Genomic DNA, 21,484 nt, shown 5'->3' on the forward strand with positions numbered 1-21,484 from the left:
AACTGACTTTTTTCTGTATCCTTTTTTCTGTACTTCATGTTGATTTAGCTTCTCTCTTCTAAGATGCCTATGTCTGCCCCAAGCACTCCACAGAAGCAAACCAAAAGACTCCCTGACTCTAAAAGCTGAGAAAATTTTTAATATAAAACCTGCTTAAGGGGCTCAATGTTGTTGTATTTCTAGTCTTTGTGGGTGGCCTGCTGTGACTCCCAAGACCTCCACCATTGTAGAGGTGGAGCAAGGGCTGATGGCTCACTGGGGAATTAAAAGCTGTTATTTTGCCTTTCAAAACAACAGCTGAACAAGCCAAGCCCATCTCAACACACACACACACACACACACACACACACTTACTCACACCACCTGCATAGGGATTAGCCTTCAGGCTCAACCCCACCCACTCAATCGCTTCATCTAAAAGTGTTTCTCTTGCTTTTCCAAAACTCCTATCCTCATTCCGAGATCCTGGTGTGCAGATATCAAAATCCTGGAGACCAACTGGCTAAAAGGAGTCCCAGTTCAGCACCCTGAATATGGGATCAGGGGATTTGTGTTTCTTAATTCATGCCTCTTATCTTGAAAACACATCTACCCAATGTCTTGGTACTCCTTGTGTTCATAAAGAGCAAAACACAATTCAGCCTTCCTCTTCCTACATAACAATAAGATTCTGCCTGGCCACTTGATGTGTGCCAGGTGTGCACAACAAATCAGATTGGCATCTGCCCAGTCTTTGAATTCTTCCTTTGATGTTTCAGCTTAGAACCTATGTTGCTCTTTGGAAAGAAAGACTACATGGCAGTAGCTGTGAAACTATCTGAGTGTCACTTTAATTCTGTTTGCATATAATATTTCATGGTCTTCAGAGAGCACACCAGTTTGTAGTGGGGCTGAGCACATCTCAGGCATGAGGTGACTAACCAAAGACAGACTGAAGGAACTACAGACAGAATGAGTTTAAAACAAAGTTGAATAGAAGAAAAATCAGTTTTATTTTCCCTTCCTTTGTTTGCCCCTATGAACTTTTGTTCCATCGTGACTGTTCTTCCCTTGGAATCTGGCATCTGCTGTTCAAAACACCCCCTCATGCTCAGACATGTTTACGAACTTTTCTCAGCAAGTTTTGACATTACCTCGCTGGGACATTCTATCAGAAGCTTTACCTTGTGGCCAAATCTGAACAAATTCACAACCACTGTTCTAGGTGGGAGGACCCCCTCCAGTGATCACAGTGTTTGGGGCCAATGTGGTCAACCTCAGCTTTAAAAAAAAAAAAAAAAAAAAAAAAAAAGTAGAGCTAAGCAGAATCTTAAAACTCTGCCTAGTGCTGATTCCTAGATTTCTTCCCATGAAAAGTGTAGGTTGGAGCTTACATAAGCTCATCCCAGACTTTCAGATTCCCTCTGGAAACATCCAGAAGATGGTCCAGTTCCAAGATATTCATAATGGTGGCCAAGGGGGAAAAACAGTTGGAAATGATTATAGTAAAGAGGAATAGGAGGGGAGTGCTTGGAAATAAAACAGGACAGTTTGCATTGTACAAGAATAAGAAAGCCCACCCCTGTTGAATGGCTACAAGGTCTTGGGCCCTCTTCAAACACTTAAAGTGTAGTCTTGTCTTCATCTTCTCCTGTGAAGACAGTGTTGTGGTTAGCAATGTACTCCTCCAAAACGGATAGGTGGAAGTCATAACCCCAGCAACCTTCTTAAGAAACAGAAAGGGAACATCTGAGGTGTGGACAGAGTACGGTAGATCCAGTCAATATGACCAAGTGCCTTATGAATTTGCATAGTGAGAAATACCCCATGGGGAGATTATTTACGCATAACACAAGGCCGACTCCCATTAGCCAAGGAGAGAGGTGTTCACTGTGACACATTATTCTTTCACAGTCCTCAGAGGAATCGTCCCTGATGACACCTTGTGAGACAGTAAATTTCTGTTCCCTTTGCTACACAGTTTGTATGTTTTTGGTACTGAGGCTCAAGAAAATTAGGGAACTGAGGTTCAGATACATTACGAGATCCGTTTGTGTCCTGTGATTTCGTGCTTATATGCAAAGCTTCAGGGAAACTCAGGCTGGAATTTACCATGATTCCTTTCAAGAGAACATGGTAACATTATAGTTTTCAAATATGTATCTGAACCTTTGAAATTCCTCGAACAATATGCCACACCAGGATAAGAATTATTTTCATACTAAACGACCTTGAATTTTAGAATGTAAAGACAACTGTTGAAATAGACAGAAAAATGAGGGAGGCGCACTGAAGTGAAGGCTCCTGAATCCCCGCCAAACTTTTCAGGAGTCAGGCTGACTCCATTTGGAAGAATATGGAAGAATCAGCTTAGCATGAAGTTATGAAATGTGATCGCTCACTGGGTCGTTCTGCATAGGCCTTCACCTCTGCGTTTAGCGTTCTCTTTGAAGTCCCTGACCTCTCTCTTGCCACGGAACTGTTCAGTAACTACTCTGAACTGAATGGAACATCCCAGCCCGCCCTGCTGATGTAATCAGACAAGGCTCACCCTGCACAGCCAGAGTCTCTGATTAGCATTCGTTTCAGCAAATGGAGTGGGGCCCTGGGGAGTCATTAATGTACCTAAGGCCTGTGCTCAGGCATAAGCCACATAAACCTCAAGACGAAGAATGATCCAGTCATGCCTCATTTTTAACATGCTAGTTCTACTGGAAACTTCTGCAGACTCTTTTACTTTCCGTCTGAATTTCAAAAAAAACTGTGCTATTAACAACTGAAAGAGCATATTTTCTATTTAACAAGAGATTTCACAGAATTCCAGGATGATAGAGCTGTGGAGATCATATGGTCCAATCATCATCTCATTTTGTAGATGGATAAAACAAGAGCAAGAGGAACACTGGCCTGTCAGAGTTCATTCCAAGGTCCATGTCAGAGAATGGTTAGAGCTAACAGAGATTGCCATCTAACACTGGGTACTGTTATTGATGGCCAAGAGCAAAGACATGTTAGCATTACAGGAATGATGTGAAGGGTAAACAAAGGGGGACTACTTATTACCAATATATTTTGGGGTCCTTCTCAATAATAAGCATACATGGAATGCCTGATTTTGTAATTCTATGGTGGGCATAAGCATTAGCCAGAGAGAGGAACTTGGGAAATGATTTTGGAATGTACATGTCAAATAGGTGCATATGCTAATAGTTGAAGTGAATTACTGAATGGTTTGAGTGCTTGCAATTATTTTTTATAGGTTACCAAACTTGGTGACTTCCTTTATAATTTCCAAAAAAAAAAAAAAAAAAACAGATGGGGAGGGTGGAGATAGAAAAATGGTTCAATTGTTAAGAGCACCAGATTCTCTTCCAAAAGGACCCAGGTTCAATTTCCAGCACCCACATGGCAGCTCACAACTGTCTATACGTCCAGTTCCAGAGTACTTGACACCCTCACACAGACCAATATGCAGACAAAACATAAAATAAAAAAATAAATAAATCATGGGGCTAGAGAGATGGCTCAGTGGTTAAAAGCACTGGCTGCCCTTGCAGAGGACCCTGATTTGATTCCCAACACCCTCATGGAGGCTCACAACCAGTTCCAGGGAATCTGACGCTCTCTTCTCTCTCCACAGTCATTGTCCATACATGGTGCAATACCCACATATATGTAAGATACTCATACACAGGGAATTTTAAAGAAGAAAAAAAATCTGATGGGCAATGGTGCTTCTGTTTGTCTCCAGCATGCCGGTATCGCCTGCACCAGCCGGATCGTCAGAGCCGGAAGTGGAATGATGGGAAAGGTGCTGAGAGCACGGGTGAGGTTCCCTCCAGCTCAGGACCAAGCCGGACTCCGCCTCTCCCAAACCCCTAGTTCCTTTGGATCTTTCCTTAGTCGGAAAACTATGAACACTTCCTGTCCGCAAAGGGTTACAGTGAGCGATGAATCATGGGAGGAAAAGCACTCCCTGAACGTGGTTGACAAGGAGGGCTGACTGAGAAGCCAAGGACAATGACACTGGTTTTGATCCTACTGCATGTAATGACTTTCCTAATATGTTTGGATGCTCACCTTCCTAGTCCTGGATGGAGAGGGGAGGACCTTGGACTTCCCACAAGGCAGGGAACCCTGACTGCTCTTTGGTTTGGAGAGGGAAGGGAGGGGGGAGGGGGGAGTAGGAGGGAAATGGGAGGAGCGGAGGAGGTGGAAACTTTTAATTAAATAGTGAAAAAAAATTAGATGGGTACATCTAAATTGTCATAATTTCTTACTGGGTGTTTTTAAAATAGATTCTTTATGTCACCATAGCACTTTTGAAAATACAAAACAAAGTTTCAGATTTTTACAATTTCCTTCAGGAAATTCAGAAATGCAGTAACTCCTCACAGTTACTAGCTGTGTTACTAGGCAGACACTAAACCAGCCTGAACTCCCTCTGCTGTGAAAGGGGAGAGGAGTACCCGCCTCGTAGGCCTGTTGTCTAAGTCAATGTATGTATGTAAATCACTCAGATACTAATTTCTAACCTCACCATTCACATGTTTACAACAAAAAGAATAAATTCTGAATCTGTATAAGAAGTTATGATTAGTCATTAAATTCTCTGCCCAGAAAGTCTTCTATTTAAAGCTTTTATTTTATGTCACTCGACTGTTCTGAACTCTCAAGATTTTATTCCTATATCATCTCTTAGACAATTTCTCCTCCATATGTGGTATAAATTCCTTTTTAATTTTAATGAGATATATCTTTAAATTAATGAGCACATTTTCAAACATCTAAGTCACTGTATTTAGGTACTTCTAGCTTTCATTATGTAATTTTACATTGATAATCTGAGCCTTTGGTTTTGAGAGAGAATGGCATGTACTTTCATAACACATCGAAATATAAGAAGCAGTGCAATACCTCACATGGCTTTCAAAAGAGTCCTGGGAGTTATTCACAATCTTCATTTGGTCTCTGAGAAACTGAGAATAAGAAAATCAAAATGGCAGAAAACTATCAAGCAATCTTAAGTGGCCGAAATGAAGCCCAGAACTGAAGTCAAGTGTCCTGAATTAAAATGCTTATAAAAGTCCCAGCAGAGAGTTTGAGGTAAGTGGGCACAGGGGCAATAAAATAGGGAACAGTTAAGTTTCTAGAAAAATAGAGATGCAAACATGGAAATATTGGTTCAAAATTACCTCTCTTATAAAATAAACTGGAAATACTTTTATGTGAAACATCTTATTTTAAAAAATATTTTTCAGCCAAAGCAAAACATATATCCTAGGAACACTTGCCTCAAACTTTGAGTTGACTCTGATAAACTTTTAAGGACACATGCTTTGTTTAGTTTCCTGAATTTATTTCGTGAAATGATACTTATCAAAGTGGGATCTCATAGAAGTCAAGGGTTAAAGGTTTGTTTTTACTATCTTAAATTATGTAGGCATGTCTCTGTGTGACTTTGCAGGCATGAGTACAGGTGCCCATGGAATCCAGAAGAAACTATCTGATCCGCCCCAGAAACTGGAGTTATAGGTGGTTGTGAGCTGTCTAACATGGGTTCTGAGAATCAGTTCAACTCTTCTGCAAGAACTGTGTCTACCCTTAGTTTCTGAGCCATCTCTGCAGCCCAGAAGTCAAGATTTAAAATGGTGTTTATCACAAGCTTGTGAGACTGGGGGAGAGACAGATATTAAAACTCTGGTGTGTGTTAATATATAATTGGGTGTCTGTAAACAAAGAAAATACATTTGGTTTCTGTTGTTTATATTTGTGAGCATAGCAGAGGGACCTTGCACCCACAGATCTCCAGATAAAACAGAAATGTTAAACATACACAATTCTTCCATCCAGAAAGCAAAGAATTGAAAGTGATTGACCGCCTGGTGATCTGTGCTATCTGTTAGGACAGGCCATATCAAGTTCTTACAAAGAAGACTGGAGGTAGATAGTAAATTAAATAACTCTTACGGCCATAGGATCCCCCAAGCTCCTACATCCAGGACCAGGGATAGCTAATAGCCCAAATGACCTCTATGCTATCTATATGGAGAGCAGACCAGATACTTCCTTAGACCCCTAAACTACTACAGGTAGCCTATCTCTAGAACCCATCTTCATGGAGGAAATGACATGTAACCTGAGTTGAGTTTCATTGTACTTACGCTTCCTCGTGGAATGGGGATTGTATTACACCAGGACACTTTTGCCAAACTCTACTGGACTTAAACATATTGGGAATAAACTGCGTGTTATCAGACTCCCCGAAGTCTGATCCAGATTTGGACCCAGTTTTCATTATCTCTTCACAGGGCTTGCTTTCTTATATGACACCTATGGAGAACCCCCACAATTTAGTTCTTGTTTGTTTGTTTTTTCTTAGGTTACAAGACCAGTTGAGGCTCTCCATTATTGTAAAAAGAAGCTTCTTTGATGAGGAGTGAGAGTTCCTCTTATCTATGGGCATAAGGCTAAGTACTTGTGTATGTTTGGAAATCAATAAGGAAAATGGCAAGAGTAGGTTCTCCCTTGGGTGCTTCCCCCTCTAGCTACTGGTACTTACCTAGTTTCCCAGTATCAGACACTAATTCTCTCCTACTGATGGTCCTTGGGTCCAACTAGACCTCTGTTGGTTACCTTAAATTTCAAAGCACCACTACTGCACAGGTGGAGGCATCTTACTGGGCCTGTCATTGTTGTCTTTCTTTGGCCCTGATTTCCATTGAGCTTGCACAGTTACTGTGATAGTGAGTCCTCAGGGAAGAGGCTTCCAGTCAACTACACCTCAATTGTCCAACGTGCCATGTCAGAAATACATGCTGTTTTCAGAAATATAGTCTTTCCTTCAAAGGACCATGGCAATGGACTATATTGTTTGGAGAGTCTCTTGGACTCTATTGACTAACAATTTGAAGGTGCATTTCCTATGCTTGGTACTGGGGATTTTGTTAGATAGTCTATGGTTCTTAGGGAGAAAGAAGGTAACATTATTGATTTATATGGCCAAGTTCCATCTTTCTCCACCCCCTCTCACTCTCTGTTTCTCTGTTTCTCTGTCTCTCTCAAGAGGGATAGATAGATAGATAGATAGATAGATAGATAGATAGATAGATGATAGATAGATAGATAGATAGATAGATAGATAGATAGATAGATAGATAGAGATATACTCTAACATACATATTTTGCATATGTATTTTGGGGGTGTGACTTGAGACAGGGTTTCTCTGTGTAACAGCTCTGGCTGTCCTGGAGCTTTCTTTGTAGATCAGGCTAGCACCAAACTTACAGAGATCCACCTGCCTCTGCCTCCCAAGTGCTGGGATTAAAGGTGTGAGCCACCATGCCAGGCGCTTATGTACTTTAAAGAAAACTTCTAAAATCATGTTTTCCTACTGCTTGTTAAAACAACCTTGGTATTATATGTCTATTTTTCCTCCATTTATCTCTTTTTCCCTCTCAGTTTTCCATCTTGGCTTCATGGCAACAACTGATACATCTTCAGGACACCCATATATGTAAGACTCAAGACAAATGGTAATAGCCAAATGTCCAGAACACCTACTGCTGGATAGTCTCTTTGAGATATGACAGGGAAGGTGCATCATTGTGGTCACCTACATAAGAACTGAATAATGCCAACACCAGCTGATACGCCACTGTGGATGGGGGAAATCACAAGGCCTTCCATCTACATGAAGAGCTGCAGGCGACAAAGGCTTCTGAGAGAGGGAGATTGGTTTTCTACAGGATGAGATCTCTGATGGATTAACCAACCCTAAGTGGCCAGTCCTAAACACAGCTACACATGAACAACACTGAATGGGTGGTGTGTGTGTGTGTGTAATAATAAAGAAGGAATCATAAATTTGAGAGGAAATGGGGGAACACAAGAAAAGCTTGGAAAAGTAGAAGGATAGATAGAAATTAAGTAACTAAAGAATTCATGTATGACTTTTTCCAAAGTAAAAAGGCAAGGAGGAATTTTAGTGTTTTTATCACAATGAAATGATAACACGTTAGTAGAGATAGTCTAAAACTCATTTAAGCATTAGCATGTAAATTTTTTCATATCCATAAAACTCTTATAATTTTTTGGCTTTTCCTAATAATAAATCAAGTCAATTTATTGTAAACTCAAAAACCACATTGTAATTTCTAACAGAAGATTTAAATTTGCATAGCTGAAAGAGAAATACTAATTCCTCCCTCCCCTCCCTGTCATTAAAAGCTGTCTGTTTTCAGGACTTCCTGAGCTCAGCAAATACCGTGTACACAAATGCTGCACTTAGACCAACTTCCCGGCATTCTACTTGACTCTTCTACCTCATATCCTCTGTGCAGTACAGCCAAAGGCTCAAGTGTCTCCTCCTTTAAGATTAAGTCCTAAACCCACAATGTTCCATATGGTACTGCTGTACCCCAACTCAGTCCCTAAGCCCACAATGTTCCACATGGTACTGCTGTACTCTAACTCAGTCACTAGGAGTTCTTGTTACTCTTTGACAGTGGCATCCTGAGTAGTTTTCCATACCTCAGTTTTACCTTCATAGCCTATCCATCTTCTGGAGCCCAGTCAGCATGATCTTAAAGAGCAAGACGGCACACAGCTCAGCAGAATCAACATTCAGGCTGCTTCTCCCTCTACTGCCCTGGAATGGCTAGACTCACCTTCCATTGCCCTCTTCAAAGCACCCAGCTCATTTCTCTGCTAAGCCTGCTGTGTCTACTCCTTCCTGGAATACGCTACTGCTCTAAATTATATCACAATAATAAGGCATGAAAGGAAGGCTCTGTCAAATCAGGCAATTGAATTCCTGTCTCTGAGGTTGTTCCTCATTGATAATATAGAGACAAAGAACAGCTGTGTGCACTCCATGGTAACAGTGTAGTGATGACACGCTGCATGGCTCAGCAGAGGACCTGACTGGGGTATTGAGGGAATGAAGAAATGACAAACACATGGACATACAGACACAGCGAAAGCTTGGATCAGGTGCCCTGGGCTCTATATGGAAAAGCTGCTGGCGTGTGCATTGAACAGGGAGGAAGGGCTGTTACACATAGCTGAACAAGGAGGCAGGGTTCTTACACACTGAAAAACAAGGAAGCCGAATGAGGAGGCAGGTTTCACTCATTAAAGTAGGGATCATCTTAGCCGAGCAGTTTCAGGCTGTAAACATCTGAAAAGGAAGTCAGGGTAAATAGCTTCTGTGCACACTGTCAACATCTGCAGTCGACACAGAGAAAGGCTTTGCGATCCCTCTAAAACTACCCTTAGGGAGAAGAAGTCTTTGCCATTCCCAGGAATGGGTCTGAGGCATTGTGTCTCTGACATGGTTCTGCCAAGGTCAGCAATAACATACATCCATTCAGGACTTCAGGCCCTCCCTACACAGTAAGACTTAAACTCACTAATAAAACTAGAAATCCAACTGTAAGGGAAAATTTGATGGTAGGGTGCTTACCTAGCATGTGCAAGACACGTTCATGATCTCTCTCTCTCTCTCACACACACACACATACACACACACACACACTTACATGAACACAGCCTTACTACACAGTAAACAACATCTACAGAAAGTGGCAACCAAATTCCTTAGTCCACTAAAATATTGCTCTCTCACAGAAGTTTTCATTGGTCGTTCTATAGGAGTATTGCCTCTGTCTCTTTCTGCTTTCTCTATTGTTTTTGAAGAAGAGATCGGCACAGTTGGCATGCTTCTGTTTTATTGCTCTGAATGTTTATAGACCATCTCTCCTTCGTATAAGGTCAGCTCTAAGGGAACCGGGTTTCCATTTTGATCACCAGAAACACAGAACATGAACTGTTTCATATTGTTATAAAAATAGAAAGGGGACACAAAAGGAGATGGGAGATCTTAAAGAAAGAAGGAACAAGAAAATGAAAAGTCACGGAATGTGTAGGACGCGGGACAGAAAGGAAGGACACTGGAGTTTGGAGGAGGAGAGAAGCGGGGTGGCTGAGGAGAGGTAGAGGGAACAGAAGGGGGTGGGGAGATAGAGGAGACAGTAAACAGGAGGGGGAGGGAAGGTGGGAGAGACAGACTGAGGTGGAGGTTGGATAAGAACAGAGTGATGACGCGTATGTATGCAGGCGCCGGAATGAAACCTGTTACTTTGTAAGCTAACTTTAAAAATTAACTTAAGCAAAGTGCCTGCTCCATGATGGAAACTCAGCAAATATTTATTTTGCCCGGATATGGTGCAGGCGCTCAGGAGGTGCTCAGTGGGAATTTGCTCAAATGCATGGTATTAACATATTTTACAGAGTGCTTATCCACTTGCAGAAGCGGCTTAGACCTTGAGAACTCAGGACAGCCTGTCCCCTGTCCCCTGATAGTGTACAATGGTGCTATTCTTTTCGGGTTTTATCCTTCTTCGCATAGGCTTGTCTGGAATAAAAATAATAATAAAAAAAAAAACATTAGGTTTTACACATTTTAGACATGATTGCCCCTGAATGTTCCTTGCTTCGAAGAATTTCGCATAAAAATTTTCTCCTCAGGCTTTCTTTTTTTTGGTTTGAAGACTCCAATCCCTTAAAATCCTCAAATGTAACAGTGGAGTAGTCAGTACGTGAAAAGAATTGCCCGTTCCCAGACACAACTACTATGACTAAGAGGTGACTCTTGTGCCTTCAGAATGGCTGGCTACTACAGCAGTTTTTCACACGGTTGTACTGAGCACAGTCTCCTTGGGACTACAGAGGAACAAACTTGGTGGAACTGCTCCTGTGACAGAGGACAAATGGGGCTCCCAGAGGGGACAGGTAACAGTCAGGACCTGAGAAAGAGTTATGATCACTGTAAAACATTCTCCACTCTCTGTCTCTTTCTTTAAGTTAGCACTTCTTAACCTTCCTAATTTTGTGACCCTTTAATACAGTTCCTCGTGCTGTGGTGCCCCCAATGATAAAATTATTTTCATTGCTATTTCATAACGGTAATTTTGCTACTCTTGTGAACCATAATGTAAATATCTGTGTTCTCTGATAGTTTTAGGCAACTCGTCTGAAATGGTTGTGTGACCCTGAATGGGGTTGTGACTCACATGTTGAGAACCATTGCTTTAAATAATTTCTCTCTATTTTTCCTTGTTATTACTCCAGTTTGTGTTACGAAAAGTTTGAAGCAAATAGAAAAGACAAAAGAGTGTAACAAAGAGTCACATCTACATCTAGATTGAATTCTTGTTAATATTTTGCTATATTTGCTTAACCTGTTCTTGACACAAGTAATTTAAAATAAATTTTAGACAGAATGGTATCATTTTCCCTCCACAGATTTCTATAAACCAAGTATAATTTGCTATGCAGTCCCAGTGCGTCTCCACTGCTCAGATGCCTAAGAACAGCTCCCCTAATACAGCATTATCCAAGTCCCCTTGTTGCCATAAAAATGGTACTTATAGTTTGTTTGCCCACTTTAAATATAAAATTGAGATCTAATTGAAGACCTCATAATGCTTCTTATTCATGTCTTTTAAATTTAAGCAAAAATGTCCTTTCTTTCAATGTTATACCATTATCTTTGTGTCATTTTATGTTTGTCTTCATGACAGTGATTCATTCCAGAGACAGGCCAGTTATGCTATTACATGTCCTCCTTCTGACTTAGTCAAAATTCTTCCCTGTGGAAGCTTGATTTGTTCTGCTGCCTTGCATGGTTCTTATAAATTGAACTTATATCTAAAGGCTTGGGTAGCTTACTATCACAGTGCCTCTATATTTGAAAACCAAATTTTGCAGCTATTTCTTTGTTATGATTAGTGAAATTGTTAATCCCGAAGATGGGAGGAGAAAGACCGCTGATCCAAACCAACATGACCAAATTAATTAAAGCAAGCAATTAATTAAATCAAGCTTTTTTAATTCCTATACACAGGCTGCCTTCCTCCTAATGCTGGCTTTGAGAGGTTAGCAATGGACATAAGGAAAACAAAGTTTTTATAGCTCAGGGGCAGGGAGTTTCAAAATGGAGAATTGAGTGGGCAAAATAGGTGGGATTATACGAGTAGAACATACGCATGATAAGTAAGTCCTAATGACCACCTGAATCAAAGATGTGGTTACAAGGTAGGCATAACAACTGGTAGTCATAACAAGGAGGTTGTAGGTGGTCATACAACCTTTTTAAAGAAAGGTAGGGTTGCAAGATGGCTATAAACAACTTTATGAAACAAAGACATGATTACCATTCCTAGAATAGGCTGTACAGATTCATTTATAGTTAAGGTTACAGGTGGGACATTGCTCAGGAAGAAATCTAATTTGTCATTACTATAACATGGATTTTAAGGCTAAGATGGAGGCATGTTGGTTCTTCAGAATAAATCTCTATAAAATAATTGAAGGTTTGAGGGAGGTTCAAGAGACAGCAAGGAAGAAAGAGGAAAGTCTAGCAGGGGTGGGGCAGGGTGATAAGACTATCTCAACTAAGCCCCCAGCTCTCTGGGAAGTGCTATTGGACCATGGACTTGAGAACTACAGTCTGGGCGGGATCCCAGAATGGATTTAAGAAAGACAGAAAGTATGAAATATGAGCAAGGATATTAATTTTATAGTGTATAATGAGAACAAAACTACTAAATCAATTGGAATGTTGCCACTGAAAAGACTAACATATTTCCCCCACAGGCTTGTGGTTTCCAAGCCTGCTTGTGTGGAAGAGTCATCTGAGACTCACAAAAATACCACCCTTGGAGATTCCGGCTTAATTGTTCTTGGGTGGGGATTGGGGATTGGTAGTTTTGAAGAGTTCCGCAGACAGTTCAACTATGCTACTGGAGCAGAAGAACAGTACCAAGATATTTCTATAGCAGAAGCCAATTTGCCATCAGAAATTTGTCTTGTGAAAATGAGAATGGAACTTAGGATCTAGGTATAAATGAGGTTCATTTAAAGAGTTCATGTCAATCGGTGATGTCAGACACCCGTGTGCATGAGGTCAGCGAGGTATGTTAACTTTAAAAATTCTTTTAGTAAATTTTTGGATTCCTAGTTTCCTCTCAGTTCTTGCTTCCTTGGTACTATGAAATTCTGATTAAATTACTTTTGTCTAGACTTTAGCTGCTTCTTTGACACTGAACAACAAAGGCTGAGACTCTGCTCAGCAATGGACCTCATACTCAGTAACAATCAACTTCTCTGGGACATCCTGGCTGGGAGACCGGAAAGACCAGTATTCTGAAACCTCAGTTGCCTCAGAAGGAGCTGCATGGCTTGTTAAAAGATTGCTAAATCTTGTCCTATAAAAGGTTTTGATTCTATAGATTTGGGGTGGAGCCCCACAGCAAGAGGCAAATCAGCCTAGCAAGGGACGTTTGGAAGTATCTCAAGACATCTGCCATTATCAGGCTGGAGGTGGTGTCAGTTCCAGTGCCTAGTGGTCAAAGGTCCAGGATGCTGCTAAACCATCCACGCTGGATAAGGCTAATGTTATCAGAATCGACAGGAAAAACAACAACAAAATAAAAATATGATATTCAGCTAGATTTGAATTTCAGATCAATGATGAACAACTTTTCTCTTTAAAGCAGTTCCAAAGATTTCATGGGACTGAAATAATATTAAAAAGTTACCAACCAGACACACAGCAGCTGAGTCATAGAGAAGTTCCCCAGCAAAAAACCCAAAGTTCAAACTCTTATAGTTTTTGTTGTGAGCCTAGCCTTTAATGACTGAGCCATCCCTCCAAGCCCAAAGTTCAAACATTATACAACAAATAAAGGGTATATTTTTAAAGAAACAAGTTATCTTCTGTCTGAATTTCAAATTTTGATTGACGCCTTTATTTGACCACCCATCTGGCCTTACCTCTTCACTACTCTTAACTTACTGTGCTCTCTTAATTTATTCAGTTTTTAATTTTTAAAAGATTTTTATCATTTATTTTTAAGAATATGTGTTAAGTTACAAAACAAACCCCCCAAATATCAGTGTTGTTGATAATGTTTTAAGGTGACAGCCTCTCTTTTCATTAATTGCTGCTATACGTGTATATATGTGTGTACATAGATATTTCTAAATATAACATACTTGGTCTGCATACTTTTTTCTTTGTTTTAATTTTATGTGTATATGTATTCGTCTGCATCTATGTCTGTGTATCACATGCTTGCTGTGCCTGCAAAGAGTAGTAGAGGGTGTTGGATCCTCTGAGACTGTGAATCTGGGTCGTGGGAATCGAGCTCAGGTCTTCTGGAAGAATAGCCAGTGCTCTTAACACTGAGTCCTTTCTACAGCTTCCATATAATGTGTTTTCATCATATTCATGTCCCACTACTCCCAAGTTCCTCCCAAATCCCCCTCTATAAACCCAATCCCTTCCCAACTTCATAGCCTTCTCCCTTTTACTCTATAGCTCACCTATTTGTGCTGTGCTTAAATTCATGGTTGTGGGACTCTCCACTGGAGGAGGGTCAGTCTATCATGGTCCATGCTGTTAAAGAAAAGCAACTTCCCTTCCTCCAGAAGCATCAACTGCCAATTGCTCTTCAGCTAGAGATGGGGTTCTCACGTTCCCCTCCCCATTCCATGCTGAAATGGTGACTGGTTTGGTCTCATGTAGGTCATGTGCAGGCAACCATAGCTACTGTGAGTTCTTGAGAGCATCAGTCTTGTCACGTCCAGAAGATGCTGCTTTCCCTGTTCCTCCCTCACCTCTGGCTTTCTCAATCTTTCTGCCCCCATTTCCACCTGTGGTTATTAAGTTCTGAAAGAAGGAAGTGTGGTAGTCTTCCCATTTGAGGCTGAACACTCCACAGACATGTTTTCTGTGCGCTATGATCGGTTATGAGTTTCTACATTCATTGAAATGGCTATAGTTTGTATTATTTTGGGGATCTTTAAGACTTTTCCAATCAACAGCCTGGCATATGAAAGGAACATTATCCACTGTGTAGGGTGACACCAATGGAACTCTTTGATATTAATCTCTCTCTCTCTCTGAATCTCTCTCACATGAATAGCTCTCTCTTTGAATCTCTCTCTCTTTCTCTCTTACACACAATCACACACAGCAACCTTATAAAATAGTGTCTTTTTCTCTTTTATACACACACAGAGGAACCTTATTTAATAGTAGGTTTCCATATGGCCTTTACAAATATCCTTGGTATTTGTCATTCTTACTTCTTCTTACCATCTTTCTCCCCATTTAAACCTTCCTCTGTATTATCTCCACTTTCTTTTTTAAATTGCATATTTTTAAAGAAGATACAGATAAAGAGGAAAATAAGCAACCAAAATCCATTGTATTATTTTAAAGGCATAAATAAATAACACATTCATAAAAAAAGATGTAATGCCATAAAATGTGCCAAGAACAATAATGAAGAATTCTTGGAAATTAAATCAGGACAGATTAGTGTATCTCCCACCTCTCATCAGAGAAGCTTATCTATACAACAGATGAATATTAACACAACTGGTAAAGGTGCAGAGAATATGAGACTTCAGAATGTGCAATGCATACTGAGACATCCGCATCACATCTCTCCCTCCCAAGGCTCAGAAATCATTAAAGAAGAATTGAGTAGAAGGTTCTAAGAGACAGAGGCAGTAGATGACTGCAAGGAACAAGTATTTTCTAGACATAGCAGAAGGCAGCTGTGCATACGAGCTCACAGCAGCAGCTGCAATATAATTCACAAAATCTGTGCAAGCTCAAGTAAGAACATAATTCCACCATGGAGAGGGAGGGAGGTGTGGGTGCAACCCCTCGATGAGGAGCTATTGGCAGCTGATAAATACTGGGAGAGTGAGAGTCAGTTTTCATTAGGAGTGTGGCCCTCAGTATGTTGATCATGCTCTAGTACAAAGGCACATAGTCAAGATTATATAGACAACACAAATTGAACTCAATGGGTCTCAAAGGGGAGAAAAAAAGCAGAGTACATTAACTTGGATGAGAAGGGAAGAGGGCATGGGTCTGGGAGGAGATGAAGGAGGGAAAGAATGTGGTCAAAATACATGGTACAAGTTTTTCAAAGAACTGAACAAAATCAACATAAAAATAAAAGGCATTAGAAGATTAAAGTGGGAAACTTTCAAGATTATGGTGAAAAACACAAAGATGTGGAAAGTGTCCTATAGGAATAACATAAAATTTGTGAGTTTATAAGATCCACATGAAACCTAAAGCTGTTCCAATCAGCAAAGAATACAGAGAAGAAGGCAATGTTTAGAAATAATTGAAGAAAACTTATTCCTAAAAATAAAAGACATAAGATTCTAGATTAAAATACTTTCCTGAGTCCCTAGCTGTTGTAATAGGGAGCAGCGGGGCTGCGTCCCCGGCACCCGGCCGCCCGCATGGCTTTACCCGAAATAATTACATGGAAACTGTATTCTTTTAAACACTGCTTGGCCCATTAGTTCCAGCCTCTTATTGGCTAGCTCTTACATATTGATCTAACCCATTTCTAATATTCTGTGTAGCACCACGAGCTGGCTTACCAGGAAAGATCTTAACCTGCTTCTGTCTGGAGTGGGAGAATCATGGCGAGTCACTGACTCGGCTTCTTTCTCCCAGCATTCTGTTCTGTTTACTCTGCCTATCTAAATTCTACCCTATCAGAGGCCAAGCAGTTTCTTTATTATATAACCAATGAAAGCAACAGATAGAAAGATGACCCTCCTCCATCACCTAGCACTATGGGCCAAAGGCAGACATGGAAAACAAAGGGCTTAACAATACAATTAAGGATGCAGATGACATTAACTTTCTTGACAGCAATTTTAGAAGAATAGAGAAATAGGTCTAATATATATGAGAATTTTCCCAATCCAGAATCCTAGACTCAGGCAAGCTAGTCATTAAGTCACAGGTAGTAGAAAACCTTCTCAGAGATGCCAAGACTTAAATTCCTTCACAAACAAGAGTGTACCCCAAAAAGTGAAAGACTGAAGACAGAAAAACAGAGAAGAAAACTGTCAGGAACGTGAGACTGGCAGTTAAAAGAATGTCTCGGTGCAAAAGCAGCTCCTGGAATGTGGACAGTTGCTTACTCTAATGCTCCTGGGGTCCCGCTCAAAGACATGAAAGCATTATTATCCCTATTACATTTGATAAGGGAAAGAAAAATGTTCACTACTCAAAAGGTGCTAAATTAGTGACAGGTACATTAAAAACAAATAGCATGTCTCTTAAGGAAAAAAAGACAAATTATTAAATCCAAGGGAAAGTAGAAAATTGTATCAGAAAGGAGTAAGAAATCATAACATATACTTTTGTATGTGTTATGGGGAGGCCACTTGGTCATTCCAGCCATTGGCAGCTGAGACCTGAAATAACTACACAGATACTGTATTAATTAAATTAATTAAATTTAATTAATTAAATGCTTGGCCCATTAGCTCTAGCTTCTTATTGACTAGTTCTTACATATTAATTTAAGCCATTTCTAGTAATCTGTGTATCACCATGTGACTGTGGCTTACCGTGTAAAGTTCTGTCTGGCTCCAATGGGGCTACATGGCTTCTCACCAACCCCTTCCTTCTCCCAGTATTCAGTTTAGTTTTCCCCACATACAGTTTCTTTATTAACCAATGGTACCCACAGCATACAGAGTGTAATCCCACATCATGCATGCAGTTGTGGCACTGCGAAAGCTGAATGCTGGTATAGACATGGCTGTGATGTACTCACTGTGGGTAAGTGGAGAGATGAAGAACATGGAGGGTGTGTGTGTGTGTGTGTGTGTGTGTTGGGAGGTCAATAAAGAAATAAAGATCAGGGCAGTCCTCATCTTCCTGAGCCCAGAATTACTAAATCTCTATTCTAATGAGATATCCCTAAAGTAAAGTTTTATGTATCTCATATAAAAATAGGAAGAAAACATGATGAATCAACCCAGAGTGCCAAACGATTATCCCACCTAAGAGTGTGTAATGGGAAGAATAAAAGAAGGCCCAGTGTTTCCTGATGGGCCAGAAATAGACCCCAAACTAGATTCGGCCTTCACATAACAATATGTATAGTTAAGATTTTAAAGAAAGAAAATGCATTTGAACTCATAGTTAATGGATACAGTGAGCTGTGGCGGTCTTACTAAGGTAACATGACAGACAATGATATGTCCATTTACTGAAGGTCGCAAATATCATTGAATATGTCATAAGGGAAGAATGAGTTCTATGCTTAAAGAATAGTCCTGTTCTAACTCATTTTTTCATTTAACACATTGACAAATAAGTTTGATTAATAGGGTGTGTGGATTATACTAGTCATCTGTGGTTTAACCAATCCTCACAAAATTGCAAAGAGACTATAGGAAATGTTTTTTGATGAAAATGCCATAGTGATCAGCTCTGAGATGCTCTTTTTAATATTTTCCCCTTCTGGTATACATAATAGCATGATGGGCTCTTCAGTGGATGGCATTGCACAATTGATTTAAAAGCAAGCCTACATGTTAAAACCATAACACAAGGTCTTTTTTTTTATCCTCTTCTTTATTTTTTTTTATTTTTTTTTATTCTTTTTTAATTAAAATTTCCACCTGCTCCCCGTTTCCCATTTCCCTCCCCTCCTCCCAAATATTGCCCCCTCCCCCCAGTCCCCTCCCCCTATCCCCACTCCTCTTCTCCTCCCCCCACACCATTCCCCCTCCCTCTCAATACTGGAGAGCAGTCCAAATTCTCTGCCCTGCGGGAAGACAAAGGTCTTCTATCTATGTCCAGGAAGGTGAGCGTCTAAACAGGCTAAGCACCCACAAAGCCAGTTCATGTATTAGGATCGAAACCTAGTGCCATTGTCCTTGGCTTCTCATCAGCCTTCATTGTCCGCCATGCTCAGAGAGTCCAGTTTCAACCCATGCTTATTCAGTCCCAGACCAGCTGGCCTTGGTGGGCTCCCAATAAATCAGTTCCACTGTCACAGTGGGTGGGTGCATCCCTCGTGGTCCTGATTTCCTTGCTCATGTTCTCCCTCCTTCTGCTCCTCATTTGGACCTTAGGAGCTCAGACCGTTGCTCCAAATTGAGTCTCTGTCTCTACCTCGATCCATCGCCAGATGAAGGTTCTAAGGTGATATGTAAGATATTTATCAGGTCTTTAGCAGCCACCTTATGACTGAAGCAGTAGTGACTGTAGATAACCAAAAAGAGATATTCTGATGGAACAACAGTATACCCTCCACCTTAAAATAAGTCTTCTTAGCATATTGATTATTTATGGCTGATTATTTTATGAGAGTGGAGTTATGTAATACCTTTGAGAACAAATGTATGAGATGTTGGTTGAATATACAGCTTCATTTGTCAGTGGCCTATTCAGCAGTAGGAGATGACAACTCCAAGTCATGCTTGTCTGCAAAGAAGGCACAATATCCAGTCTAGAGGTGAAGGGAGCAGGTGCAACACCTTGGTCTCAGTACTGCCATTTTGCCTTCAGACTCCGTTTTACCTGCAGGATGAAATAAAGTTCAGGTTTGCAAGTCTTAGGGGAGCTGAAAACTTTCCAAATGGCTGATCAACCTTCTCCCTAAACCATAGAAATAATTGTTATACATCTTTAGTTCTTCAAAAACACTGTGGCTTTGGCTGTTCCTAACAACAGAAGAAACAAATGAATCTGATTGGTTGGATGAAAGGCTTGCATTGTATATCAATTGACAAACATGGAACATTCAAGGAAGCCCCTAATCCCTAAACCCAGATTGGGGAATTGTAATAGAGGACACACCTTTTTGGGGGGCCAGTGAGATACCTCAACCAATGAATGCCCCATGGTAGAAAAAAACAGACTCCTGAAAGTTGTCCTCTGATTATCACGTCCACAATAAATAAATAAGTGTAAACATCTTATTTCTGCTTACTTTTCCTGGATGCTTCTCTTTCAACTGCTCATCTCTGGTACCCTTCTTCATCCAGCTGAAGACTGTAATTAAGCCATATAATTTATTCGTTTCCTTAAGTGTTTCCCATACATATATGAGATATCCTCCATTGTTTAACTTCTGTACATCTTTTTCTTATCAGCAGGTCATCCAAAAAAGAACTATGAATGAGAAGAGAACAGCATTTTCCTCTCTTACAAGATCTAAACAGAATTAACAAGCAAATCTGCTGAAAAAAAATTGTAATTCTCACTTAGAATTCTGTTTGGTTAATGCTTAAATTGATGTTTAAATCACTCTGTCCCACTGTTTTCAGCAGGAAACATTGCCAGGTGTGTAGAACATATCTTGCCTTCTGAACTAATAAGAGTAAGGAATCATTATGTCTTAAAAAAATAAACACTGGCTTTTTCCGTTCCCTTCGGTTCTGGCCGCTGTACGGTCTCCAGCGCCGAGCGCCCGTCGCCATGCCTCGGAAAATTGAGGAAATCAAGGACTTCCTGCTCACGGCCCGGCTGAAGGATGCCAAATCTGTCAAGATCAAGAAGAACAAGGATAATGTGAAGTTCAAGGTTCGCTGCAGCAGGTACCTTTACACCCTGGTCATCACAGACAAGGAGAAAGCCGAGAAGCTGAAACAGTCCCTGCCCCCTGGCTTGGCAGTAAAGGAGCTGAAATGAAGCAGACTTCTGTGTTTGAGTATTAAAAACTCTAAAAAATAAAAATAAATAAATAAATAAATAAATAAATAAACACTGAATGCACAGAAAACAAGCATATTTTGCAGTCTTTCTTTCATGACTGATCAAATGATGCTATTAACCCTAAGTTTGTACTTAGAATGTTTCCTTCTATTCAGTAATAGAGACTGGTGTTTCATTCTCAGCATGGTCATACAGAAGTACTCTAAACATTCTTCCTGCACATGCAGCCCATAAAGCTGTAGATTTCTAACATAGATATCCTGACAACCTGCACTGGTCTCAAAATTTTTCCAAATATGACAATAAATATGTGTCAGCTTCCTGATGCTAAGAATGTGTTCCTATGTTTCATCTCAGTGACACCAAATAGAATTAAGGGTGTTGCCCAAACTTTAAGAACCAATTAATGCAAACAACTTATCACATAGGTGGTGTGTTCTAGAATAGCTTGCTCTTCACTGGAAATAGTCTGTCTTTCTGAAAATGGTTTGCATCGAGTGGTGTAGAGCTACCACTTAAAGGACCTTCCTTTACTCTCATCCCTGCACAGGCCAGCTTTGTCCCTAATGGATACTACTCTGGGGCAAGGAGCTCATAACTATTCATTAACCCAGGTACCCATGGAAGATGCCTAAGTGTTATGGTTGATTTCATAGTTGGGGCAACAATTAGGAGACTGGAGTAGATGATGAGCCTGAATGAACTTGCCAGGATATAAGTGAAGGATGAAGGGAGGCAAAGAGAGGGAGGAGGGAAAAATTCTGAGACATGCTGCTTGTCACAAACTTGAAGAGGATTCCAATAGCCAAATATGAGACACCTTTGACCACCAAAACATTTAAATAAAATCATAAACTATAAAACATCCAAATTACATAAATACTGTTATAAAAAACCTTGGAAATAAATTAAAACATCATACACCTAAATTAATC

The 21,484-nt window shown here is 40.3% G+C and overlaps 1 protein-coding gene across 1 annotated transcript; it reads left to right on the top strand.

Moving 5' to 3' along the window:
- The first annotated feature begins 20,257 nt into the window (after window positions 1-20,257).
- LOC130871999 (60S ribosomal protein L38-like) lies at window positions 20,258-20,564 on the top strand. Its single transcript, XM_057765790.1, has one exon. The coding sequence runs from the start codon at window positions 20,313-20,315 to the stop codon at window positions 20,523-20,525; it is 213 nt and encodes a 70-aa protein (XP_057621773.1). The 5' UTR covers window positions 20,258-20,312; the 3' UTR covers window positions 20,526-20,564.
- Window positions 20,565-21,484: the final 920 nt, after the last annotated feature.

Source organism: Chionomys nivalis, chromosome 3 (genome assembly GCF_950005125.1).
Source record: "Chionomys nivalis chromosome 3, mChiNiv1.1, whole genome shotgun sequence".
Classification (NCBI taxonomy): domain Eukaryota; kingdom Metazoa; phylum Chordata; class Mammalia; order Rodentia; family Cricetidae; genus Chionomys; species Chionomys nivalis.

Bases quoted from the DNA above. Each gene is read 5' to 3' on its own strand.
- LOC130871999 (XM_057765790.1), top strand. From the start codon at position 20,313: ATGCCTCGGAAAATTGAGGAAATCAAGGACTTCCTGCTCACGGCCCGG.